The sequence below is a fragment of the Amblyomma americanum genome, chromosome 11 (assembly GCF_052857255.1).
Source record: "Amblyomma americanum isolate KBUSLIRL-KWMA chromosome 11, ASM5285725v1, whole genome shotgun sequence".
In the NCBI taxonomy this organism is placed as follows: Eukaryota; Metazoa; Arthropoda; class Arachnida; order Ixodida; family Ixodidae; genus Amblyomma; species Amblyomma americanum.
In genome coordinates, this window is record NC_135507.1 from 92969417 (window position 1) to 92997333 (window position 27917).

At 46.8% G+C, this 27917-nt stretch overlaps 1 protein-coding gene across 1 annotated transcript; it reads right to left on the bottom strand.

The window, feature by feature from the left end:
• LOC144110312 (beta-1,3-galactosyltransferase 5-like) lies at positions 1 to 27055 on the bottom strand. The gene is made up of 2 exons (XM_077643164.1): positions 25590 to 27055; positions 1 to 2596 (listed from the first exon to the last, which is right to left on the bottom strand). Exon 2 carries the CDS (start codon positions 2562 to 2564, stop codon positions 1377 to 1379), a length of 1188 nt encoding a protein of 395 aa, XP_077499290.1. The 5' UTR covers positions 2565 to 2596; positions 25590 to 27055; the 3' UTR covers positions 1 to 1376.
• Between the last annotated feature and the right edge of the window lie 862 nt (positions 27056 to 27917).

Sequence of the window (27917 nt, forward strand, 5' to 3'; positions counted from 1 at the left end):
CTGCTGACGAGAAAAAGGAAAGGAGTACGAGCGCTGTTCTTATTTAACTGCTCCAAGCATTGAATAAAAGCCCAATTCAGGCATAGCATTTTATTTTGTACATTACGAAACCTCTGTTATACCCTGCATTTGAAAAGCAGTACAGTGCATTTTGCTGGCGCTCATGTGAACCACAACACCGTCGGTGCCTTATCAGGTGGTACCCGCTGGCATTATTATCACCCTTAGTTGGACGCAGAGCACGGGACCATGCATCACAATAAAACCAAGCACTCTCGACACTTGTGCAAGGAGACGAAAGAGAAGAGAGGGCTTGGTCGAGTGGTGTGTAGATGCTGTCGTCTGCTAGTGTCGTTTAATTGGGCTGCAAAGGGTACTTCTGAAACGTCCCTTTGCGATGAATTCGCTAGTCTGCTCATGTAATTGATGGCGCCACAAGTGGGCACTGGGATATAAAAGACGAAAAAGGCTGACATATTAATTGAAAAGTGAAAAATGAAATCTTAAACTGAAAGACCATGCCGCTGTTTTATTTTATGCACTGCCAAAGGCTGGCTTCCGCGACAGGGTCAATTAGTTCCGGTAACTTCACGATAGGGCGCGTGATGCGCCAGTCAGCCCCCTAGTGGAAATGCAGTGATGCAAAAATAGTTTTGCTTGTATAATTCTCAGGCTTACCACAAAATTTTTTGTGCCAGGCACACAATCATGCACTGCAAGCGCTGCAGTTCTGTTATATTAGTTAGTAGGACAATGTCATCAGCAATCTGAATGTGTTTTGAGCTCATTCTCACACAAAATAGATTTAGTGAACTACACAACACCCAGTGATTAGTGCTCTTACCTTTACAGGTCTTCTCGCTACACAATTTCTTTTAGATGAGAAGGCTCTACGAAAGGACCTTCGTCCTGAGTTCTTGATTCGCGTAGCACGTCATAGCATCCAGGTTTTAAACGCTGGAGTGCCACGTTTTCCAACGCCCATCCGTAACTCAATAGGAATCTGCTCTTCAGAACCCAGAAGGCGTAGTCGTGAAGTGATTTTATCACTTACCCAGGGTGAACAAGCAGTAATTAACAACAATGACAGTTGCTTCCCTTCGATTTTTCTCTTATCGGCTGTATTCTGTAGTAGCACTTAGCTATGATGTCGGTGCAGTTCATATGCACATTTCATTTCTAATTCTGATTAGCTTCCTTTACGTTGAGCATGGCAGGCTCAGCCACTTATGTGCCATAAAACCTAACAAGACATGCTTCCTCTAAGGCTCCTAAGATACCGGGTATTTACGTATTTTAATGATAAAATACTGTGGGAAGCAAGTTCTGTGCGCACGACAAAAACTGCAACTGAGAATTTCGAAGTATTTTTGCAGCTACCATCTCCGCCGGACGTCTCCGTAAGCGCGCACGTCACCTCCAGCTGCTGCTCGTACAGCTTTGTTCAACTTCATCGCCGCAGCGTTCCCTGCACCCCTGTTGACAAGCTCTCCATCGTCACAATTGCGTGTCTCTGCAGTTGCAAACAACGCCCTCCAAGTGTGCTTCAAGTAAAGCGGCGTATATCCGTGGCTCGTCAGAATTCTCGGCCTGGTGCAAGGAGTGAAGAGTTTCCTGTAGTTCAGGAATCCTTCGTCGTGAACCCTTCTCACGCCCATCTTCTCGGCTACTATGCCTGTGAGAAACACGTCTTCAAGGTAGAGGTACGGCACCCCAGAGCTGCCGCGAGCCAGCAATGGGACGCTATCCCCGGACAGGAGGTACGCGGGACCAGCCAGGAAGTCCGGGTAGGATGCGTTCCGGTACGCCCTGGTGGACACGTACCACTTGCTCCGGGGGTTCCTCTGCGGCGTCCACTTCTGGGCCAGCAAGCCCCACAGCGTCCGCTTGACCCCACTCAAAGTTTGCACACGAGACGCGAGATCCCACACGTTTAAAAGCATGTCGTCGTCGATCTTGAGCAGAAGGCTGGCGTTGGGACAGTAGAGACTCGCCCAACGGACCATAGTTATGGACTTGAGAGTCAGGTTGCGGTAAGAGTCGACGAAGTCAGCCTGCAGGATGTCCCCGTATTGAGTGTCCTCGTATACGATGTTGCTCTGGTACGGCTTGAGCTTGGGCGTTCCCACGAGAAAGACGAGCTTGTACCCACGCCGGCGGGCGGCTTGACCCCAGGTACTGCGGATAGCGTTTCGCTGGGCAAAGTTAATAGAACTGGTGATAACCACAATAAGAACGGTCGTAATCCCTCTGGTGCCGGAACACAGAGTAGGCTTGTTGAGGATGTAGCGGAAAGTGTAATTATCTACAGCGTCTTCCACAGGCAAAGATTTCAGCGATGAATTTAGTTGAGTTGGGACTCCAGGCTTGTTTTTAACCAGCGAGCTTTCACTTCTTGTGGGTTCCGCCAGTGAAAAATCGTAACTGCTTTCTGCAAGTCCCGCAATATCCCAGTGGCGGCTGACGTGAGAGGCGTGTAGGTACCACAGGAAGACAATGTAAGCGGCGATGCAGGTTGTGACGCAGAGTAGCAGCTTCCGTGAGAATTTGCAGGGAATGGTCATCCCTGGCCGCTAGACGTACCATCAGGAAGGGCCTGCAGAAGCAGAAAGTAGAGAAAGGTGTTTCATTAGTGAAACACATTACGGTCATACATGATTTTCCACATGAATCCCTGGTTTCTCTTTGTGAAGTGCCCACGCAATAAATGTATGGTTTGGAGCAAAGAACAATAAATAACTTTCGATGTCAAATCAGTGGTTTATGGTGCGGTGCATATATATAGTACTCGCAACACTTAAATCCCTTCGCAATGTATTTCGACTCATTTTGCTTCAGGCCGTGCAAACTTTTATTTTGTTAATTAGCGGATATCACCCACGGTATCTTAACGTACTCAGGCACGACCGCGAATCCAATATTATGACGTACACCAGTACATTTGTATGTTTCTAGCCGCAACAAACGCTGCAAACATGCTTCATTGTTGTTCTTATTAGCATCTCCTGATACTACCTCTACGTCTACTTTCACGTCACTATAGTATCTTATATTATCGCGCACTGCAACTGCAATGAAGGGGTTTCAAAATACTTGGTCGCAGCAACTTCAGCCTAGTCAAACAGTCCAGTACTTATCCGAACGGGCTTTAATCTATTACATTATTTCTTTGGATGGGGAATGGAGGACCAGTTTGGGACAGCAGATCAGGAAGTCCGCTGCTATATGCGTGCCGGGGGAAGGGAGCATAATAAGAGGGCTCTTGTACGAAGAATACAGCTGTTAAGAAATGAGCCACTGCCCTGCGGCGGCAGGTGCTGTCGACTTGTGGGACCCAGTTTGGTCATCCCGTGCAACCTCTCACGGCCAATCATTGATTGAACCGCCACGTGCCACGATGGACAGTTTGCTCACAATCATATGGGCAGTTTTGATGGTTTATTGGCCACCTAGATAACAGTGCTGCCCACCGGCCAGACAGACATATGTTAGAAAAGGCGAGAAAAAGAAGGAAGAATACTGCCCTGTTCCGCCCCGCCGTTTCGAACAGGCTAGAGGCAACTCACCAGCCAAACAGTGGCGAAATCGGTAAATGGGGGCTGAGTGCTAGCGAGATAAAAATCCAAGCGACAGCGGTGGCTCAGTGGCTATGGTGCTCTGCTCCTGATCCAAAAGACGCGGGTTCGACCCCGGCCGTGGCGATCGCATTTCGATGGAGGCGGTATTCTAGACTCCCGTGTATTGTGCGATAGAAGAACTGCAGATTGGGCTAGTTGGTGTTGGTTCACAGTGGTGGTTCAACAGCGCAAACACACACAGACCAAGTAAGGAACTGGTAAGAGAGCTAGTTTGTGTGTCTCGTCTCTTACTTGGTCTGTGTACGTTTGCGCTGTTGAACCACCATTGTACCGTGCGATGTCAGTGCATGTTAAACAACCCTAGGTGGTCCAAATTATCCGGAGCCCTCCACTTCCGCGTCCCTCATAGCCTGAGCTGATTTGGGACTTTAAGCCTCATAAACCACCTCAACGATAAAATCGTCACAAACTAAGCTGCAATAAAGACGACGCATTTTAGGAGCGCCGTGAGAACTATAAATTTAATTCCAGACGGCGTTTGATACCTGAGACACTGACAACAAATTATGCACTTAATTGTTGTAGAGCGTCGACATTGGGAGTTGATTTTAAGGTGCACTTCTGTACCCGACAAATGCTTAACTCCCTTATAAGTACATTTAAAAGAAGGTTGAGAAGGCAAGGCGAAAATCTCAAACCAAGGGTGTGCCTTAAACTTCCTAAGTCCAAATTTTATTAATGACCAGCCGCAACTTGCCGCTGTATACTGCAAGATAGAGAACATAATGCGAATTTTTACTGGCCAATGCTACGTGATGCAACGGTGAGAGCAGTAGATCAGGTGACTGCATCTTTCCTAGGCTGTAAGGAAGTTTAAAGTCATTTTCTTGCTCCTCAATTTTTTCAATGTAAAACTACAATGCATAGTCCATGCGCTCTAGCAGTGCATACCTGGAAACAAAAATGAAATTGTACAGCAGACCCTGACTTCTGGGAAAATTGCGCGGTATATTATGTTTGCGGTTCTATTTGGCACTACTTCCGTGCAAATCATGCGCGTGGAACCTAACGGCCACGACAATATCCTGATTAGTTTGCAGGGAAGTGCACCGCCCGAACGCTCTACACAAGGGTGACGTGGACTATACACTTGCTACTAGGTTGGAAACCGAATGGGTTCATTGAAATGCACATTTGAGGACACATCGCATGTCGCCTCAGGCAATATAAAGTATACATGAGGCAGCGTTCATGAGCTAATTGCGAGACAGCCAGTCAGTCGCGGCATGACCACTGCTCGCTGAAGGAATGAGCTGGTCTGTAGCCTTGACAGACAGTGCTCGACTAGCGGCTTCTAGAAGCAAGGCGTGGAAGAGCAAAAGGCGCATTACGCTGATCCCGCTTATCTAAGCGCTTGCTATAAACAATATTAATTTATGAGGCACGTCACCCCGTGAGCTATACGAAGAGATTAGAAGACAGATTTGGTTTAAGAAAACAGCAGGGCATGTAATTACAGACGAGGTTAATGAAACAAGGCAAGGAACAAAAAGATAGAGAATTTTTAGCTTTTTAGCTTGAAAGGGGGAACATCACAACACTCTAACTTATACAATTATTAGGGTACACAAACTACATGCGCATTAGAAAAGCGCAAGTTAACTAGGTGTCAATATTGCAACGTTGAAATGCCTGGTGAGCAGCCGTGACATACGTTGGGTCGAGGCGACTGTTTTGGAACGGGGGACGAGCGGCTCATCGGTGACTGGCTCTGAGACGTAAGTCGCGATTCGCGCCGCCGAAGTAAAGGCCCTGAAGCGCATACAATACTCAATGCGTCACTCATTTCCCACCGACTGCACCTTCGCGATTCCGCGCCGCCCAAACCACAATTGGCTTCCTTTGTTCCGACGGGTTAGGATCCTCGTTTCCTCAGGTTCGTGGTTGCACGAAACCACGTATACCAGGACAGCATGACCAATAAGCGTGTTCTGTGACAAGTCTCTTCTTACCCTTTAGAGCCCTTTTAATACACCGTAAGCACCAACGTAGCGCACATCTTATATTTTATTCTGTTTCACAGTGAGCGCCGCCAAGCCTGCGTTTCAGTCGACACGTGTCCAGAAATAGGGTCAAGGTGAGGGTGTGATAAAAACAACTCGATATGACAACGGTGTAGCTACCCGTTATAGCAGCGCAGTGGAGCAACCCGACGAGCCAAACGGACCTCAGGCCTTTCAGGTTGTTATGCTGCTTGGTGCACGGTAATAGGATCCATTTAAACTGCTTAATATTTTCATGTGGTAGCGACGAAAGCTGCTGTTGTATACACGATAGTGAGTCCACGTGACAGCATTCTGACGAAGCAGATTTGTCGCTGACGCAGCAACCAACGATGCCATATAGAAACCCAAATGACACTAAAGATCAGGGCTTGTCTATTTCTGAAACCAGATTGATCTCATATGACTCCTGTGTTCTCGCCCGGCGACTCCGCACACTTGAACACTTGACCAAGCCTGACAACTACAACTACGCCTATATTCAGGCGGCTCTCGGAGCGATACAAATTTATTTGACCGCCTGTAGCGCGGAGTAACACTTAGAATGGTCGTTTATATTAGAGCTCTGTGTTTCCTGGTGAAACACTATTTTACCCGATACTTGCATCCCGAACGCCTTTCTTAAAAATTGTGTTAAACCCAAGTTCTACTACTACTACACCGGCGAACAGTAGGCCTCGGAAACCATCTATAGCAGTGCATTAGTTCGGTCTAGCGAGTAAACCTCGCGGACGTCGCCAGGTGTTATCATCATCGGGCTCAGCTCACCGTGGGCAATGTGGCTCGGCCTGAGCAGTCCATAAGAGACGCTAGGCTTTCAAGAGGCCTCTTGACACAGTAACAGTAGCGTCATCGAACGTTAAGGGCATCCTTCAAGTATCCCAATTTGAGCCAACGGCCGATGCCCCGGCGGCTCAAACTCGTCCGCGGGGACAGCCGTGGGAGCCTGAAGCGCAGATAGAGATAATATGCGTGATGGCTTCCTCACATCTGCAACAGTCGGTGGTTGCTGTATCCGCCACTGCAATGAATTACTAATAGCGAATAAATTCACGTCATGCCGAGAAAGGCAGATGATAAGCTTAGTTCTCAGAATATCTAAATTGGGCAGTGCTGATTAGCTAACAGCGATACGCAAAAGCATCATTGCGTCGGCACCACTGGGCACTCAGCAACAGCCAAAGCGTAATTTTCATTCTCTGTGCGCTCCTTCTGGTAACGTACGTCGTAGTGCGACCGACGAATCGGCCTTGCCAACACTTGAAGCAAGGCAGAGTGTGTGCGCTTCCGAAAATCGCTAACCTCCGAGCAAACAGACTCGAATCACCCCGGTCGCAAATCTGCCGCTTCAGCATAATGTCATGCGGCCTGATCGTCTTTCAAAAACGACCCTGTCTACCATTACCACCATCTAACAGCAATAAGGACTGCAGGCTGCTCCAATCCCATTATCGCAAGCCCCTCGGCATAATAACCCGGAGGGCCTGACGTCCGTTTTGGTCGCCGGGTCCTTAACCCTTATATAGACTGTAGAGTGCTATAGTGGGCAGCGATGCCTTTCCTATAGCGAGTTGTTTTTCTCGTGCCCTAACCTCGACCCTGTTTCTGAACACGTGGCGAGGTGCCAATAGCCATGGCCGGTGGTCCAACGTAATAACGTAAAGAGTACGAACGATATATCTGGGACGTTATGTTGAGGGCATAATCGGAGTCGGCTCGAGAGCTAGCGATTCTTTTCGCTCCTTATTTCGCACACCTCACAGCAATTATGCCATATGCACACTAGAAGGTCTTGTTAAGTTGCCCGTTCTTCCCTTATGCACCGCATTTTCCTTGACTATAGTCCCACCCTGTGTTAATCCGCACGGGAAAATTTCGCCTTAAAATAAAACATTTTTGCTTACATAGTCCGCGTCTGGTGTTTTGTGCGCAGAGAGAAATTACAGCTGAAATTGAGTTTTTTGGATTACTCGCACATTTTACAGAGAAGCAGCGCATATTTCCTTCAGATGTTTCAAGCGAGCAGCTCCCATTCGCGCACTTTTTTCATCGATTTCAAATTGTTTTTCCGCTGCTTGGTCCGTATTTAGTGTTATGGCACGCTCGACCACATTAAGCTTGAATGCTGCTGATAAGGACCTTCGTCTTCTCGCAGCCATCCCAACCATTCTTCAAGACAGAATAAGACGTCCTTATGGCGTTACTTCGCCACTCCTGATGGCATTCATCCAGGTTACGCACGTATGCTCACGTAACCAAACACTAAAAAGCAGCCACTGTTAAGTACCACCAACAGAATTTGATTTCAATACAAAGGTGACGCGTATTGGAGCTCATTTCGTTATGTGGTTAGCTCGGCAAAATGTCGCAGGGAGGGGCACTCGAGACCCGTTTTTTTTTTACTTTCATAGCAACGCAAGGCTTTATTCGGCTCTGACAAAAGATCTTGAAAAAATATTTCATATATAGTCCGCTGGTACAGACATCGCCACACGGAAAATTTCTGTTTCTATACAGACAGCGTCAGCGAAGTACAATGCGGAAAATGCGGCGCTTTCCCTGTATTTATGCTCAGTGGTCAGGCTACCCGAATTCTTTATCCGACAACAAAGGAGTTCATGCGGGCATTGAACTCCATTCAACCAAGAATAACGAAAGGAGGAGGATTTGAAAGCATCTGTCTGACGCGTAATTTTTTTCACTATGTGTGGATGCTGAAATGTACGTACGAAAAACGCTATGGATACCATCGTATAATCTTGACCATGGGGCCGGACTTCCCATTGCAGTTTCTTTTTTTTTTGCGGCAATCGTGTGCGAGTGCAAGCGGCCTTACGACCACCCTGTCACGTAATACTGCGTGAGCCAGCGGCCTGACCACGTATCACGTGACACTGCACGCCGACCTGAGGGAAGAGCCACTGAAAATCAGCAAGCACACCGTGCACGCTGATCGCTGACGTCATACGGGGGATATTTGTTACAGCATATGGCGTCCATATCTCCCATACCCGACAATTCTAGACAAAAACTTTATTGAACGTGTGATAGGATATGAGCGCAGTTGTTTCATATATTGCAAGATTTCGCTAGTATAACAATCTATATAGATCTCTCATCTGGGGGCTTGAAATTTTTTACTATTAACGCTTTTGCTATCGCCAGAACTGCTCCCATTAGTTTTCAATGGGAGTCTTAACTGCTCGATGCTAACGATGGAAACACTATAAAACAATGATTTTGCTACATATCGGAAGAATGGACCAATGCCATCAATATTTCTGTGCCAGTACCTCGCTGCCTTTCCCGTCAATAAACAACCCCTCTCTCTCTCCCTCTCTCTCTCTTCCTCTCCTCTCTCTCTCGCTCTCTCTCAAAACTTTTGTCCAAGAACGTTACACATGTCCGTGAAGGTCTCACCACTGCCTGCCCTTGACAAGGGCCAGCCGGGAAGAGCGGTACTAGTTTTCTGCACGATAACCACACCGTGTCGGAGAAATGTATCTGAAAACATTCCCGTTGCTCTTTTTCGTATTAGAAAGCAATACAATTTAGTTCGTGGAATGCATATAGCATGACGGGGGTTCTTTTCAACAGTATTTCTAAAGCCACTTTGACCGGTCTGTTTAATTTCCTCCGATGCATTAACGTGTGCTTTCTCCACTTCTAACTCTGCTGGAGAGCTGCAAACAAGGAAAAGAAACTAGCGGGCGATCATAAAATGCAGTGCGAAAAAACTTTGCTAGAAATAATGGTTGCATATTTCGCTTTAAGATTGACTGCGCCCTCTTTGGGTCTTTTAATGTGATTTCGCCGTCAGTTTTTCGTTCCATTGCTGCGTAGGATTCTGTTCGGTGGGTGCTTCTGTGGTGGGAGGGGGAGATGAATTTTTGGCCGGTGGGTTGACTGCCGGGAACATAATGGAGGGTACTTCTTCCAGACTGTACTTCATGGGGATGGAGACTTTATCAACAGACGAAAACCGAGACCAGGAACGTTTTGGAGGGAAAGAGGACTGTTCTAAAAACCCAGTAAAAGCGCGCCATTGTTGTGAGCCTTTACCGCCATGGGTATGTGAGGGGTTCTCGCCAGAGGGAACGACTCAGAAATTACACTATGTGTTCCTGGGAGGGGAGCAAGGCGGAAGTCAAAGACTGCGCTCTCCTCATCGTCATGATCGTCATCGTCAGCTGCATCACGTGAAATGCAGCACGTAAGCCTCTCTAATACCATTCAGTAGCATCAGCTACGGACACCCTTTCTCAGCGAACACCATCCCACATTACGTTAGGACGCCGCTACCTCTTCGTCCTCCAGCCCATCTCATAGATCTCCGCCGTTTTTAAAACTTCGTTTTTTCTGGAATGGTATTAAGTCGAGCTTTCTCTTCAATCCTGATTGCTCTTCTTCTGTCACTATTGGTTGCCCTATCATTTTGCTTCCCATTACACACTCTACTGGCCTAAACTTTTTAAATCTTTTTAGCTACGCTCGATGTTTCTCGAGGGGGGGTGGGGGGTGCGAAATCTCAGCATCTGGTCCTGCGGTCCAAGCAGGCCCTCGTATCTAGGACCTCGGTGTGGGCTTCCTATAAAGAAAGAGTTAGGTGTGTAGCAACGATTGGTCTACTTTCTTTCAACAAAGACCAAGGTAAGAGAAGGAGTGAGAATGGGAAAATGTGCACGCCTCTTTTAGACGGCGGAAAAAAGCTATTGAAAAATTGCCTTGTCTGTCGTTCTTCGAAAGGCTTAAGCAATGAATGGTATTGAGCGCGCGAATGAAGCATTTAGAGTGACATGAATTAGTGCTTCAAGGCTCATCTCGAACATTAAGGCGCCGGCAGTGATGAAAATTTCTGCTGTCGGAGAGAATAAACACAGCATTTTGGATGCATGACGCCGCGGCGACGATGTGACGCTCTTGCCCATGCGGTGATTGAAACGAACAAAAAAAAGACCCTTCACTTTCTGTCTCCCAAACTCACAGCACAATTGCGATACTCGGTAGTGCATTATTACAGCCAAGCTGTTTGTGAAATTCATTCACGTTCGAGGCAGTGAATACATTTGCCAACGTCACCATTGTTAAAAGTCTATGTTCACTGCGGCGTCAGCGCCAAAGTTCTTTTTCTCTTAGATATCGACGCTGATGTCACCAGCGAGTAGCATGAGGAAAAGTGCCAAAGCCGTCTTATATGCCCATCGTGAAGAAGTAACGAATTCTAGCAGTTCATCAGGGGCGCCTTGAGTGATCACGTGAGTGATGTTGTTATGTTTCTGAGAACCTTGCACAAGCATCGAAATAGTTATACAGCGGTGACTTCATGATTCTGAGAACGAATCAGAAGCATTTTAGGAGCCACGTGATCGGTCTGCGGTCACGTAACGTTACGCCAACGACACCGCTCACTCGTGAAGTGTGCCACAAACAGCTCCGCTTTAAAAAACCTACGTCATGTCCCTGCCCCGGGAAAGATATTTACGACCACCAGCGACGTTATTTTTAGCAAGCAATAATCTTTCATGCAATTAAAAACTATTTCAGCCAGGTCTGGGTAACTATCAGGAAAACACTGTTACCTCTTCATGTGGATGCATTGTGTGTTTTGCAACGTCACACCACTACGCGACTACCAGTGCGACAATCACAAGAGGAATATTGTAGCCAGTTGATCAGCTTACACGTTGTGACCAAAAGATTTATTGAACAGAAATGAAAGAAATTGTCGGTGTCACTGTAAGTTTTCACGGTGATTTTTTTTCTGTTTCAATTGAAAAATATAAATTACTCAAGCAATCAATTTGCTGATTTCATGCTGTCAAATTATTAAAAAATACTGCTGGTTCTTGGCGGGACTCTTTCTTTTTAATGCTTCTAGACTTTCTAATTAACGTTGGGATCCATTTCACTCCCATTCATTCCTCTGAACGTGCCCACTAATTTTACTGTAGTGAACTTGTTCGCTTTGAAGCACAGCGTTCTTTAAGCGCAAAAAAATTCTTTGAGAAGAGCTATCTTTCATAACCGCCACTGCGTGAATAGGTCAATACAAATACGAGTCAACAGCCAAAGCGCTGCTGATTATTCCATACATCTTGCCTGATTTCGTCTATTTGCTTTGTTTTCAGGCGTGGCTATTCATTGTCCCCCGAAATCTATTAGGCGCTCAATCTGCAGGGCGCGCAGTCAGACAACCCACCGGGGCGCATTTCGTATTCCGCCAACGCAGCACGGTGCAATCGCGCGAATTGAGTTTGGTTTTCCTACACCTCTCTTTTTTCTATTTATTTCTTCCTTGTCGTCTTCTATTGTGCCACGCTTTTTCTGTGTCCTCGATCGTGTCACGGCCGCCGGCGTTCTGTTCCTTTTATTACCGGACAAAGCCGCACGCAGCGTGCACACTGCCACCTCTCTTTGCGTGGCCCGGAGCTACAGGGATTGTTGGACGCGTGTGCAAATAGACAGGGAAGCAGAAGGGGAGCAGAAAAGTAAGTAATAAATGAAATGTAAACATTGCCAACCCCATCTATGAGCAAAATAAATAGAAGTACGGAATGACGTCATGACACAAATAGATGCGCTGCAATTTAAATCACTACGAAAGGCCTATTCCGATGTGTAAACTCCGAGCAAGATCTTGGGATATGTGCGAGTGTGCGACGATCTTGACTTTTTTTTTGGTTTGTGCTCAGGTAAAGAAGCAAATGAAAGTAAATAAAATATTCGCGACTGGGATTGAAACCCGCGGCGACGCTAACAGATCAGCTTTACTGGATACGGCACGAAAGCACTAGGCTATCGTCGAAGAAAATACGCCTCGTGTTAAACTGCAGCACACACTCTAGCTTCTTCTTCTTCTCCTCAAGTAATATGGCACAACTAGCTATGCATTGCACATCGTCGTCTTCATCACATTCTCTCTAAAGTCTTTATGATCGTCGTTATTGTTCATACAAATCTGCTTTCGCACGTTTATGAAATTTAGGCAAAACGTCTCTGCCATTCTTTTTTTAAACATTCCATTATTCGAAAGCCAACAGATCAAAACTGATTAAAGGAATTGTTAGCAGTCGCTTAACAAAGCAGAAGCAGACCTCTTCTCTCTACCATATTGAGGGGTTGATTGACGGCCTGATGCTTCAGGTAACTCGAATCAAAGTCTATAGATAAGTTCCTATAGTTTCGAAGAATCGAAACTACGTTTCAGTGATGGCAGTTCTCTAGTGCACGATGAGGCACACAGATGAATTCTGAGAAGTCTTTTAGTGCAGGGCATACTGCTTTCAATAATTTTCTCAGATCTAGAATTCACTTTGGCAACAAGGGCTATAGTGTCTGCAAGACCTACACAAACACATGATATAGGATGTTTTACCTGGTTGCCAATAGCATCACTATAACTGATTCTATGCAACCAAAAGGGAAAGCAATGCACTGATTATGTTTCGGGGCCCGTTTAACTTGCTTGGCTATTGGCTAGTTAAGTAAATAATATATATAGCTCTTTCCTGCATATAAAGGATTGTAATAAATACCATGCTAAAAAAAACCCTTCGTGGCGTATGCGTGACGCGCTTGTCCGCAAAAGCTAGAACTCACGTCATCGAACTTCTGTATATTCACTGAACCGACGTAACGTCGCAAGGGCGCGGCCTTCGCGTTATTCAAATACCGCAACAATAAAGTACGCCACTAGTTTCAACAGGTTCTTTGATTCTTCTGTGATGATATAGAGCGACCAAGGCGCCTTCCGAAGTGTGTCTCCGCTGTTGGAGCTACGTTAATAAATGTTCCGTTCCTGGCATGAGAGAGCGCGTATCCAAATTTACATCTAATAAAGCGTGATTCCATTTCATCGCTTCATCAAGAATGGAATACCCTTGGGCAAAACATTTTTCAACGCTTGTTTTTGACAAATATTTGACAACACAGAACGCCGCAAGAAAATTTATATGACCACGAGAAAAGGATCACTTTCACTTAGAAGCTATTTCCATTCTTTCGGCGGGAGTCTCAAAGATGCAGGATTGTGGCAACAAATCGCTGCTTTTCTAGCCGCTATTACCATTTGTGCGCGCCTTAGAATGGAATCGAAGTGAGCACGACTAGGCGCGGGATCTTCAGAACAACTGCCCATGCTTCAAATTCCTGGCGTTTTTTCATTGGCTCTCATTCGAGGGGCCTAATTAAATGCCCTGGTACGGTAACTCATTATATGAGCGAACGTCACGCTTCACAATTTCCTCGCTGAAACCTTGTGTCTTGTCTGAATGCATCTTGAAACCGCGCAAAAAAGACAAAGGGCGAAGAAGAAACCAACAGGACAGAGCTCGGAACTTCAACTGGTTTATTACAACTGTGCGTCACATTTATACAATAATCGTAATCACGTGGTAACATGACAAACGATCATCACGTAACACTTGTGCGCAGGCGTGTACGGGACATCAAGCAATCTAGATATGAATACTCTTTATCAGACAGGTTTACCGAGGTTTTGCTGACACACGAGCCGGGTTCCTTCTCGTACTCGTCCCTTGTCTTTTTTGCGCGGTTTCAAGATGCATTCTACTAATAGTCACCAACTAGCCCGCCTCTCCCGGCTAACTAGAACTACCACGCCAGAATGTCTGCCTAGGAAAAGAACCAAAAGCAGAGGTAGCACTGCACAGCGGAGCAGTTTTGGGCCTTCTTTCAAAGCCAGCGACGTCCCATACATTCCAACGTTAGCCGTACAGCCTGGTACCAAGATTACGCGCGCCTCTAGACCTACGGCAAAAAAAAAAAAAACAGGGGAGAGGGTGCCGACATTTCACAATAACTAGAAGAATATTGTCAGCTACGATATGGCACGCGGACATAAATCACCGCTGATTGCCTCTAAAGCATCCACCCGCGGTTATTCGGTGTGCGTCAGTGCATCATTGTGGAGTCGCTCAATAGCGTGGCGACTATTAACCCCGGTAACGTTGGTGCAAAAATTACCTATGCGATTTCTATCAACTAATCTTCAGTGACTGAACCTATTTCCTCTTCATGAAGCTGCAAACTCTCACACCACATTGCCGGACCAAATACAGCGCTTTAGATGTTTTAAACGGGGCTTCTGAGAGTCCACAAAGCGAGTCAGAAGGTTGAACGTGCGCTGTGTTCTCTCACTGTCCAAGCTGCGAAAGAACTGTTTCGACACTACTCTCACGTAGTCAGTTGGCCCGGTCAAGGAGAGCCCTGTTTCACAATGATATTTCAACGCGACACTGATACCCTCTGTGGTTGCCAGTAGTTACGCTGGTTACGTATAGTGTACTGCGCCATCCTTTGTGTGGCCGAATCGGACGGCATACTAAGCCGAGTTCATCGGTGCACTTCGAAAGCTTGCGGCACTACCCCAGCGGCAACAGAGGAAGAGCGAGCTTACGTACATGGCAAACCCGACCTCCTACGTCGTCACCGGGTGACGCTTGCTGCGGGCGGGACTTGAATATGTGCCCTGTCCTTCATGCAGCTTCATGTACTCGTTCCTATTTGCAACTAGCTTTTAAACACGCTTGGAATCACTCGCCTAAATTATAGCCCTTACGAGAGGCGAATTGAAAATGATTCGCGTACACTGCTTTTCCCCGCCTCAGCTTCGTAACCTACGAAAGCTATCACTGGTAGGCGCAAACGTTACCGGAATTTTGAAGCAGCGGATTAGTTCACATGTTTTGCCACCAGATAGCGCATGACAGCACACTAACCGCTGCATTTTGAATGAACACACACATTTCGCGCCGGCTAAGATCCGTGCGGTACAGATTGGTAGGCCACTCAGGTACGATGCGGATAAGAGGGTTCGCGTGGACTCATTGCCATATAAACCTGGAACGCAAGGATACACAGGACCGTGAACAGTGGAACGCTGTGAAAAAATGAAAATTGGTTTTTAAGGAAAGGAAATGGCGCAGTGTCTGTCTCACATATCGGCGGACACCTGAACCGCGCCGTAAGGAAATGGGTAAAGGAGGGAGTGAAAGAAGAAAGGAAGACAGAGGTGCCTGTCGTAGTGGAGGGCTCCGGAATAATTTCGACCACCTGGGGATCTTTAACGTGCACTGATATCGCACAGCACACGGGCGCCTTAGCGTTTTTCCTCCATAAAAACGCAGCTGCCGCGGTCGGGTTCGTACCCGGTAACTCCGGATCAGTAGCCGAGCGCCCTGACCACTGAGCCACTGCACCGGGTAAACTAACGCTGTAGCAAAGTTCTGTTTTCAGCCGCATGAGAAAAAGTATTGATACCGAAGATTCATCAAAAATTGTGTTTTTATTCCTATATCTCGTAAACATTGGCCCTTTTCCATATACTAGAGCGTTTATATTCTGAAGGATTTTGGAACATGTTTTCGACGAGGTGTCGCGACGAAGCTGCCCTTGATGTGTATAGAAGACCACCTTAAACGTTAAGCTCATGTAAAGTTCAAATTTGATACTTGTTCTTGTTGCTTTTTTTTGCGACTTTTTCCAATCAAGCGCCATAGGCCACAAGGCTAAGGGGCGCTGGCCAAGACCTCTCCTGAATTCTTGATAATGAGTTCCGTGCCACTCTCCTCGCTTGAACACAAAGCAAGACTTAAGAACGGGCGTTCGACTACTCTACTCTGCGTACATACAATTATCATATGTAAGCGGGTGAGCGAGAGAATTTATCGTTACGGTGTACTACGCCGATGCTATCAGCGACGTCGTTTCCTCTGGAGGACTGTGGAACGCGCCAGTTCTGTTTCAGTTTATTTCTCCCCAATTGTACATCAGAGCTACAAACGGCATGCGGTGAGGATAGCATCAAAGAGCTGCGTGTTATGCATCTTGACCAGCCCCGCGCCCCCTTAAAGTTGGCAAACAGAAACAACAAAACCGCTCAATAACAACATAAATTGCATGGCATTTTCAGGACATTAAGACCTTTGTTTAAGAAAGCGCCTGTATAAAACCGCCACATATAACGTCGACGTCCGCAGAGACTTGGTGTTGTTCCCCCTACCTACCAATAAGCAGCCCTTCGACGTAACGTCGCTCGCTTCTAACGACGGCAGTTAGTCACGCTAGTTGGGTTTGCGGCTGCACCGATCACTACCTATCCACCCCCCTTGACCGTCGAGTCGCTGGGCAGAATAAGAACAAGCGTGGTCGTCATTCTGCGCGACCGGTTCTTGAGACTCAGCGGAAACAGCCGGTGCCCCTGTGTGGCCGTCGGCCGCTGCCGTGTTCGTCGTCACCTGCAGGCTGCGTAGACTTTCGGGACACGTATGCCATGCCAGTCCGCATGGACGCTGTCGATGAATAGCTAGAGGGGCACAGGCACATGCGCTTGGGTCATTCCGATGTGGTGCAGCAGGGTACATTGCGGATGGGTGCCGGCAGGTTGGAGCGAATGGGCGACACGCCGAATTCCTCCCGGAAACGGTCGCGCGTGACTGAACGCAGTTTTGCCCGATACAATAGTCACAAAGGAACGAAGTCCGCGTTTTTGTCGCCTGGCAATGCAAACTGCCGCATGAGGGGTGGCTCGGGGTGCATTCAATGGGGCGGACGCGAAAAGGCCGCGATATAAACATAGAAGTAATCAACTCGTGACGTCACGGTGCCAGTTGGCCGCGTAAGTGAGTGGAGCGTGGAATTCCCTGAACAAAAAGGTGTGGCTTGGTTTGGTTTGGTTTGGTTTAGGGGGTTTAACGTCCTAAACAGACTCCTGGCTATGAGGGATGCCGCAGTGGAGGGTTCTAGTAATTTCGACCACCTGGAATTCTTTAACGTACACTGACAGCACACAGTACAGGGGCCACTAGCATCTCGCCTCCATCGAAATGCGAAAGCGGCGGCCGGGGTCAAACCCACGTCTTTCTTTCAAAGTACTTACAAACAAAAAGTGCCGACAGTTCTGTACAGTCTATCATTAAGTGTCTGAGAAGCTACACATCATCATCATCATCATCATCATCAGCCTAACTACACCCACTGCAGGGCAAAGGCCTCTCCCATGTCTCCTCAATTAACCCTGTCCTTTGCCAGCTGCATCCACCCTTTGCCTGCAAACTTCTTAATCTCAAACGCCCGCCTAATTTTTTGCCGGGCCCTGCTACGCTTCCCTTCTCTTGGAATCCTCTCCGTTACCGTTAAGGACCAGCGGTTATCTTGCCTTCGCATTATATGCCCTTCCCAAGCCGATTTCTTCCGCTTGATTTCGACTAGGGCGTCATTAACCCGCATATTTTCCCTCACCCACTCTACATTCCAGGTAACAAATCTGAGGGAATTCTGATACCATTAACGCTACAACTATGTACGCTATTTTTTTCCCGCTTCATAGAGCGCGATTCCGCGCTTGCATTGCTCTCAGTCTGCTATCTGTGGTCGTGTTAACTGTAAAAAACTTTAGCACGTAGATGACGACGCCCAACACGTCAACCACGCACGTGGAGCCCACTTCACGCAACCTCCGACCGGTTCTCGCCCTATAGTTTGATGCTTCGTTTTGTTGGAACGTGGTTGTCTCATGACTTCAGTTCTCCAAGGCGACAAAGTGGCCGCAGGGCAAAGCACCCGAACATAACTAAGGAAATTCTAAACCCGTTATTCAATGTAATGCTACTTATTATCAATTTGAGAGCATTAATAAAGCATTATTTATATGCCTCATTTTTCTTGTTTATTCTTCATTTCGCTTCCACAGAACTGTGGTATACTTCTGTTGAACGCCCATGATGGTGAAAAGTAGATTTGCAGGGGCTGCTGTACGACGCTGATTTCCCGGTGTTTATTGCACGCTGGCGTATGCTGCCGGCACTTTTTCTAGGGTGGTAGCATCTGTAGTAGATGTAGTCAGTTTAATATCTGCCAAGGAAACCACTTCGAGTCCTCTGTTCCAAAGAGTTTGTTCCTGAGCCTTTCTTCGGCCATAAGCGTAGCCAGCAAGGAAATGGAGCAGGCGGCCTCGAGAAGACTCCGGGCTGATTTGATCCATGCGGAACGTTGAAGTGGTGGTCTCATGAAAAGCAGTACGCTGATGCAGCGGTTCTTAGAGCTCCCTCGCACGGACGGAGGAAAAAAAGTCTTGCAGTATTTCTTTCTTTGTACCCGTGGTTGGCCTTAGCTGCACCAATACCTTGACAAGGCGGAATGCGAGTATTGTGGATGAGCACGTCCACATGTTTTACTACTATAGTCGAATACTCAAGAAGGCAACGGCAAAGAAGACCCTACAGCGAATGGCATCGACTGTTGTCATGACGTCCCTGTTATTTCCTATTCACGGAGGCATAGCTAGCTGCTTCCCATTACACGCCAGGCCATTCACCACGACGGCGTGAAACGGTCCCCGTCATTGGCGGGAGGGGCCTCCTTTAAGCGAGATTCGCCGCTGCATTCTTGAGTTTCGTTCGAGTATAAATATAAGGTAATTACCGTGGCAAGCCTGTGCAGAAAGGAAGCAACTGACACAGCTACCATAAAACTTGACTGATGGGTCCCCGTTTTGGATGCTTAGGATATACCGCATCTGCTTTTGTCAACATCATGCAGGTGATGTACGCGTCCTCGTGCACTATTGACTCGTAGAGATCCTGCCATTCAAAGGAAAAAAAATACCACGCTACGTATTACAAGATCATTATGGTGTCAAGGTTAATTCCTGAACGAAATATCTATCAGCACACCCAATGACCAAGAGGATACAAAACCTCTTGCACTTACCGATGAATAGTCTGCAGCAAGCAGAAGATCCCCAATGTGCTGCAGTGGTTTAGGAAAATCTCATCGCAGATTGGAGCTATTCAAAATAAATAATTGCATGCTTTGGCATACACGTCGCAAAGCCCTCACGGTCCTTTTTTTTAGACAGAAGGTGAAGCACACAGCTTCATAAGCTCTCTTACGATTGTAGCGCCTTCCTTGGCCGGCGCCTAATAGCGCTGTCGGACGAAGAAAAAAAAATTAAGGGTACTGTTAAGCTCCATCTTAAGGGTATGACGCGACAGCGTTAATGAATATTTGCTACTTTCTTAATTAGTACGCCTTTATAACTGCACGCACTCATTAGCATACATCAGCAGGATAATTATGCCACGCGATACACCAGGAGATACACAAGGTCTTCCTTTAACCAAGTGGAACGGAAGTACCTCAATGGCTTAGCGATAGCATGTCCCACTCGCATACTGAGTGCATGGGTTTGATTCTAATTATCACAATTTTCTTTTCAACGTAATTAATTTACATTACACTCTTACTTGTCATAACGACGTTTTAGTAATGGTATGGAAACTTAAAATAACTTTTAATAACTTTAATTACACAGCTCGGAAAGACGCGGGTTCGACCCCGGCCGCGGCGGTCGAATTTCGACGGAGGCGAAATTCTAGAGGCCCGTGTACTGTGCGATGTCAGTGCACGTTAAAGAGCCCCAGGTGGTGAAATTTCTGGAGCCTTTCACTACGGCGTCCCTCATAGCCTGAGTCGCTTCGGGACGTTAAACCCCATTAATTAAACTAAACCATTACACAGCTCGACCAATCGTAGCTTTGTGCGACAACGCGCACGGCTTTTCTTCTGAACGCCCGCTATAGCGCTGTAGCGTTAGAATGATGAAAGCGCTGAGCCGTGCGCACATGATCCCACGTCACGGCAGTTCGGGTCTAGCCTGGATGCATATGTGAGACGCTCTACTTCGCGCCCGAGCCTTTCGCTGTCAGGCGCTGACCCGGATTTATAATTTTTGCATGATTACATACACTAAAGCACCGGAGCGTTTAAGTTTGATATAATAAATAAGACCAGCATAGAAGTTTCACAACAGTGCGCCCCTGTCCGTTACAAATAACAAGACTAGGTATAAATTTCAATCATAAATTATTCGTTGGAAGCGGCACTGAGATCTGCCCGTACACAAGCATATGGTTCACGCTCTTGATACCAGCGACGCTCGGTGTGCATTATAACATACCCTTAAACAAAACTACTCTGGTACGGTTTAGTGCCTCATTGCTGCGCTTGAACTTTCGGCTTGGAAATTGTTAGCGGCTGTTCTGTTGCGCGTTTTCTTTTCTTTTCTTTTTTTGTTGTCCTGGATTATGGTTTGTAATAACGGAGTCATGGCCAATTCTGGTGCTTTGATGTCTACACCAAAATATAAGCGCTTAACAGTTTTCGCTTCGTAGTGTCTACAGAGCGACGTCTGCGCACTCTGTTCTTATTCCACAACCATACACAGCGCGCTCCATTCCTGCAATTTTTTTTTTCACCCTGTCATGTAAAGCTGTGTGCTTTTAAAGACTTGTTTTTCAAAACTGTCTGCCGCTTCCTCACGCCTGCTTGTCTTTATTCGTTCCCTATAGAGAAATTATGGTTTATGAGGGTTTAAGGTCTCAAAGCGACTCCGGCTATGAGGGACGCCGTAGTGAAGGGCTCCGGAAATTTCGACCACCTTGGGTTTTTTAACGTGCACTGACATCGCACAGCACACGGGCCTCTAGCATTTCGCCTCCATCGAAACTCGATCGCGGTGGCCGAAATTGAGCCCGCGTCTTTCGGGTGAGCAGTCGAGCACCATAATCAATAAGACTAACCATGCCGCAATAAACAAAGTTTCTTCCCGTAAAACCGTGCATCAAATATGCGAAATTCTGGTATTGATGCACTCGTCATAATTGTCTGCTTTTTCAATTCTTGCTGGCATACGGGATAACAAAATTATACGCTATAAATCTGCGAAATAATGACACTATTCTGCTGTTTCTACAGACTCTTCGTAGAATTCAAACAATAGCACAACCACATGTAACCTGGCCATGTAACCAAATAAACAGCTTGCACATGAAACTTATTCCGGCTTCGCGAAGTAGCCGAAAATGTCGACAGCAAGTGGAACCAACGGCGACAAGGGAGGAGGGTTTCTGCAAGTGGCTGATCTACAACGATAAGAGTAGCAGCCTTCTCCGGTTCCTAAACGAAAATACTTCGCGTACTTTCTTGGAGTGTACAGTGAACCCAAATTATCCGTTTACGGCAAGTATGCGAAATAAGCAATAAAAGCGTCGATGCTTAGAAGTTGTATGAGTGCGCTCATATTTATTCAAGTCCAGCTTTCCCGGGCGAACATTTTTAAAATTGCAAACTTGGAAGACACTGTTATAGATATATCGAAATTAATGGTACATTATTCCTATATGTAGCAAAATATTCCGTTTAAAGTGTCTCCATCGATCGCATCGAACAGTTCAGATTGCCTTAGAAAAACCAATGGGGAACGCTTCAAAAACGTGAATAGAAAAAAAAATACAACACTGCCATCGTGAGGATCTGCGGATATATTGATTGTTATAGTGAAATCATAAGTTATTTAAAAATGCGTTCACGAACGGTTTCAGGCTTAAAAATGCTTCTGTCCAGAATTGCTGGGTTTGCAATGATAATTTCTACTTTTTTTTTAAATGCGGCCTTTTTGGTAAAATAGACTTGCATGATATAATCTGACAATTTTTCAGTAAAATAACCAGATGACTCCTACGCAAGATGCTGTTTAAGATCCCTTCGTGGTTGTCACGTCCGTTGAAAGTGGGGCGCCTTACTCATCAAGCAGTTCGTTGAAGCTCAACGGGCAGTCTATAATGTAGACTAGTACTAAAACAGGCCACTGCCACTTTGTGCTGAGTAGCTGGCGCTCATGCCAACGGTCGCAAAACGAAGACGCGACCCCGTGCGAACAGCAGTGGCCGACAAAGTGGATGCCAGACGGATGCGTCAAATTATAGCAGACGGCGGCTGATGCGCCAACGCAAACTACGCAACAAGAACAGAAACTGGAGGCGACAGCGGCGCTCGACGACGGGCAACCGGGTCAAGGAAACGCTCGATGAGAAGGCAGGGTGGCTTCCAGTCGCTTCCTCAGTGAGCTACACTATGAGGGTTCAACTCTGACGGCTGCCAGTGGTCGACACTGGTTGAACGTAAGTCAGACCGCAATAGCAAACGCTACATAGCAAGGTTGTAGCTCCTCAGTGAAAGCGTAGCAAGCTGCTGTAAATTGGTAACTAAACGAGCCGATATTTCTGTACGAAAACCAGGTATATCGTTAATCGTTTTAATTTCTAGGCTTCTGACCCGAAAGGCTAGGGTTCGATCCCGGCCGCAGCGGTCGAATTTCTATGGAGGCGAAATTGTAGAGGCCCGTATGCTGTGCGATGTCAGTGCACGTTAAACAACCCCAGGTGGTCGAAATTTCTGAAGACGTTCACTACGGCGTGCCTCATAGCCTGAGTCGTTTTGGGATGTTAAACTGCCGTGAACCAAACCAGACCTTCCAGTAGCGACTGCAAGTAATTGCTCAACACGCAACTTTTGCACACCATACCAATTGCATCGCCTATATCTGACTAGCAGCATGGCGCGACCAGTTTTGAGAGTGACTCTCCTATACGCAATATAGACTTCCACCTCTTTGAAATGACTTCCTCGAACTGAATATCATTTTCTGTTGAAAGGAGTTACTGCTGCCCTTAAGTAAGAGATAATTATGGCTTAATACAGAAGCGGTAGAAGCTGTTATTATTTCAAACAGAACATTGTTTAAAGTATCCTGGCCGAGGTATAATTACTACATTAGTATTATAGTGGAGCTGTAGAAGCCACAATAATTCACTGATTTCCCAGAATGAACGAAATGCAAGCAGAAATATATTAACGGGATCAAGGCTTTTGAATATTAACTAACGACGAGCACACGAGAAGGGTATAGTTATCATTTTCACGAAGACGCCATCCTACATTCGCAGTGATAACTGAGCACTCAACTTCTTATTTTATTGTAGAATTCTTCTGGTGCTCGAGTTTGGGTTACCCCGTTCGCATATCCATTATCTCCTTTGCACTCGATATTTTACGCAGGACTTTGACTTTTATCGCAATCACTGAAATTTCTACATAATTCAACATAAAACCAGCACTACTAAACAGCTTGCAGGAACCACTGTCGCTTACTGCGTCCATTATGGTTTGTTCCATTTTCGTTTTTTTAACCGAAAACTGCATAGGAAAAATCTCGGAGATTTTCCCGAAAATCTCGGAGAGTTACTTGTCCGCAAAAGTGTGCTTTCTCTGCTTCATTCTTTCTGTAGTTGCGGAAACCAAGAGCAGGAAAGCCGCTACTGTGATGTAGATGCAAGAGGGCATTAAATGGCTAAAATACAACAGAACCTACTTCTGTTCGCTTTCAAACAACTTCTTCTATGCTGCCATATGCAAGCTGGGGTCCTGAAAGAATGAATAAACGCAACAAAACATCCAGTGCCTCGACTGAAGTGCCTCTACGCAAGCATTTTTGTTTAATACCAAATGGGGCAAAAACAAGTTGTGCGTTTCTAAGAGTGCTTAGGGTAGCGTTGAAGTGTTTCCCACAATGCGCATAGTATATAGCAGCTCACGAAGGCGTTCACGTAAATAATATTTTTCACTTTTTACTCAGTGACGAGCAACATTAAAGCTGGCTGACCACGCTAACATGTTTTGCCCCTGTCCAATTGCATAATTGCTCAATTTATAGCCAGCATGACTAGCGGCAGGCAGTAGGACAATGCCATTGCGTCTTATCATCTTTTGTAAAATGCTAATGTCATTGTAACCAGCACGATAATGCTGGCTAATGGCAACTCAGACCTTGATCACGTACAACGTATTTCGTTTAGTAGTTATTCCTCTTAAGGTGCGCTTGTTTTAAATATATCTGTCCTGCTTTGTTTTTCAATCTTAACTAACCTCATGCCTTCTGCATCGCATAGATTTCAACATAGGCTGCAGTCTGCGTCTATTTATGGCTTTATCTTCTGTAAAAAGAGGGCCAAAAAAAAACATTCCCTTGATAAAAACAATAGCTACCTTATGCTTCGTCTGATGTCGCAACTGTTTCAAATAGTCCTGAGCAACTTATACAGTTTCGTACTGTTCACCATCACAGCATCTGCGTCTGGAGTCGGAACCTAAGCCTTCCTAGTTCATCTGCAAGGTCTTTCTAGTTGGTCTGCAGTTAACCTCAGCGTCAGCTGTGGCCCCTCACCCCAGCACACTTCTTAATCTCATCATCTCTCTCAACTCTGCTGTTTACTGCCACGCTTGCTTTCTCTTCGGATCAATTTCATGAGACCAAGGGAGATTGATTGTCTTTTGTCTGCATTAAATGTATATTTATTGTTTTTGCTTTCACCTAACATATTGCTGCTCCCATTGTTTCCTTGGCCCACTCTTCTCTGTTACTGTGTCCTGAAGTAAATCCTATCATTGTCCTTTACATAGTTGGCTATGGGGTTCGAATTGTAGTGTAAAGTGTTTCCGTTAGGCTCCATGCTACTGGCCTGTAAATGCGTACTTGCAAGGTACGTGTATTGAGAGGTATTCGTATGCTGTGATTCATTTCACGAAACTACCTGCTAAATGTACTCCCCGCCATTCCTATTCATTTAGCTCAGGTACCTACAATCTTTTCTAGAGCTGGCAAGGAGATGTCGTTCAAGCTTATACAATATCTGCTGAACAAGAAGCTCTATGTCTGCCTTATAATATGTACAGTCTTTATTAAAAATACACAAATACAAAATACAAGCCATGTAGCTGGGCTCTTAAGCACATTAGACAGTCCTAACCTTGGGAGGATCGAGGACTTAAGTTACTCCCGCCTACGCGAGATTAGTGTTCCTGAGTATGCAAGAGGAGCCACGCTGCAGGGCTCAGAAGCAGACGACTTAGACTGTATACTTTTGCCAAAGGCTGTACATCCTAAAAGTGAATTTAGGATTCTTCAAACCAGTATTCCACTACAAAAAACCTACCTTTAACCTCTAACCGTTCATTATGCACAACGACCAGCGAATGCACAAACTCCCCATTGATTTACGACACACCTCCTGCCACCCGGTGCACTCACCTTTTGTGACGGGGGTCTCAGGCAGCAGCTGCAGCTGGATCAGAGACAAGAGGCCGACAAACGTCGTGAGTAGTTCTGCGTCCCGGAGGTTCTGAGCCGTGGACATCGCCGGCTTAGCAACGACGACGGCGCGGCTGACTAATCACTCGCTTTCCTGTTCCTTTTCCGGCGCTGTCGTCAACGAAGGACCGCTCTCTGTTCGTCCCCTATACCTCCGGGCAAAAAGAAACGGAGACAAGATGCAGACGCAGTAAACCGCCGCTAAACGGAGGATGGTCCCATCGGCTGGCTGCGAAGCCCCTGCCCTGCGATGGGATGATGTTGCTTGGCTTCTGTAAGATGCTCGACTTCTAGCCAGTGGAAGGCTGTCTAAACATTAATGCCTGCCATCGCGGTTTTCCGTTGCTCGCTTTTGTGCCTTAACAAGCACAATAGAAAGATGCGCAGACGCCAGCTCTTCTCGAGTGCTTTGTGAGAAACGGTTTTTTTGTCCGTATTTCTTTCTGCTGGATGAACTTTATATGTGGATTTCGCTTTCAGTGGTCGCTCTACATACTGCATTCAGTAGACATCGACGCATCGCACGCTATATATGACTGCCCGAAATGCTAGAGTTTGGAAAGCGTGCAATCATAATAGAGACCTTTCACATCAGCAAGTTTAAATACGTTGTTATTGCATGACCACACTTGAAAACCCTGTCGACACGACGAATTTGCAACTGAGGGCTGCAACTGAGGAAGTTGAGGACAGCAACAGTGACCGCGGGCGAGCCCTTTTCAGGCTGATCATTGAACTTCCATTCCCTCAGAGTTCAAAAGGTCCCGCTCATCTGCAATTCCCGGGCTCCTGTCTTCACGGCACTCTTGAGCGTCTTTTGAGGTCCATCACTGCCGCCTACCGGACAGCGGCGAACACCTCCGATGTAATTATTCTACGGGTACTGGCACGCATTTCCATACAACCTAAATACTAAGGCGATTCTGAGTGCCGTCTCCCAGTCTTCCTTTTGGGGTTTTCAATCATTCTTATACAGACTGTCGCCGCACCTGGACCTTGCCTTGCTCCACAATATAAGAGTGAACATCCTTAGCTTGCAGAAAATGAGCAACCGGGAGCTGTGACTTGCGACTTGGGTCGGTGGCTTCGGCGTGATGGAGTGATGTTCAGCTTCGAGATCCAGAAGCCTTCTTCACCATCTTGGGGAGACTTGCGCGGTCGCAGTGGTTTATAAACAGCTCGCTTTCCCGAAGTGCGATGACCACTAAGAGATTAGTCGCGCTGCAGACCCCGTGCTCAAGTACTGGAGAGGCGGGAGGAAGTTAGCACGCGCGGCGACTGTCCAGAACGATCTCCCATCGCGCAATGAACGGGCGTGCCTCTCGCACACGCCGTCGGTGCGAGAGGCGACCGCGACGCGGCTTCGTTGCCATGCGACCCACGCGACCGGCAGCGACCCTCCGACCGCGTGTGTGCCTTCGCGTGGCGGCGCCGTTCCCCTCGCGCTCCTCCCTCTGGCAAAGAGAAGCGAACAGCTTGCGAGGGGGAGGAAAAGAGAGTGATGGAAGCGAGCGAATCTCAAGCTACACGCGTCATAGTGTTTTCGGTTCCCCTTGCGGTTTCTTCCTTCGTCTCTTTTATTTTTCTTCTTTCTTTCTCTTCCGGCGACTTTTCTTTTTGTCACACCGCGTGTCAGTTCGACGGCTTTCCTTGCGAGGAGGCATGTCTTGAGGCTGTGCTGCCGGAGAAGGAAGGCGCCTGAGGAGCAACGTCAGAGAGAGATGACAACAAGCGGGGCTGCGGGGCAAAACACTGATCAAAACAGGGAGCCCGTCGCCAAGTGCAGCCAAGCGATTAGCAGCGGGTAAACAGAGCCGGGAGTAATCTGTACTCAGTTAAGTCGAAAACGGACATGCTCTGCTCATTCTCTTGAAGCGACTGGCCGCCGCTCTAATTAATCGAGGCCGGAATCGTAAACAGGAAGCCGTGTTTTTGCCGGGTAGCAGCGCATATGTATCATAAACATAAACAGTTCATCTCGTAATTATTCTGCGTGTTCTGAATGCAACTGCCGCCGATAATTCAGTAGAGTAAATCACTGGTGCTGAAAGCATTCATTGCCAAGCAATGCAAAACAGGCAAACTCGCCCCCCCTCCACCCTTATATGGCACGAGGCAGCCCTTAGGGGGATGCCCTTAAAGAGCGAAGGACAGCCTTTGGAGGGCTATCCGCTGCACGGCGTCGGTGATTATCCGGCGCTGCTCTGTAGCAGCGGAGCTGGCCAGTAGAGTCCAATACACGCCGTAAATATACCAAAACAGACTTTA

Excerpts from the sequence above, each read along its gene's own strand:
- LOC144110312 (XM_077643164.1), bottom strand. The coding sequence starts at position 2,564 with ATGACCATTCCCTGCAAATTCTCACGGAAGCTGCTACTCTGCGTCACA.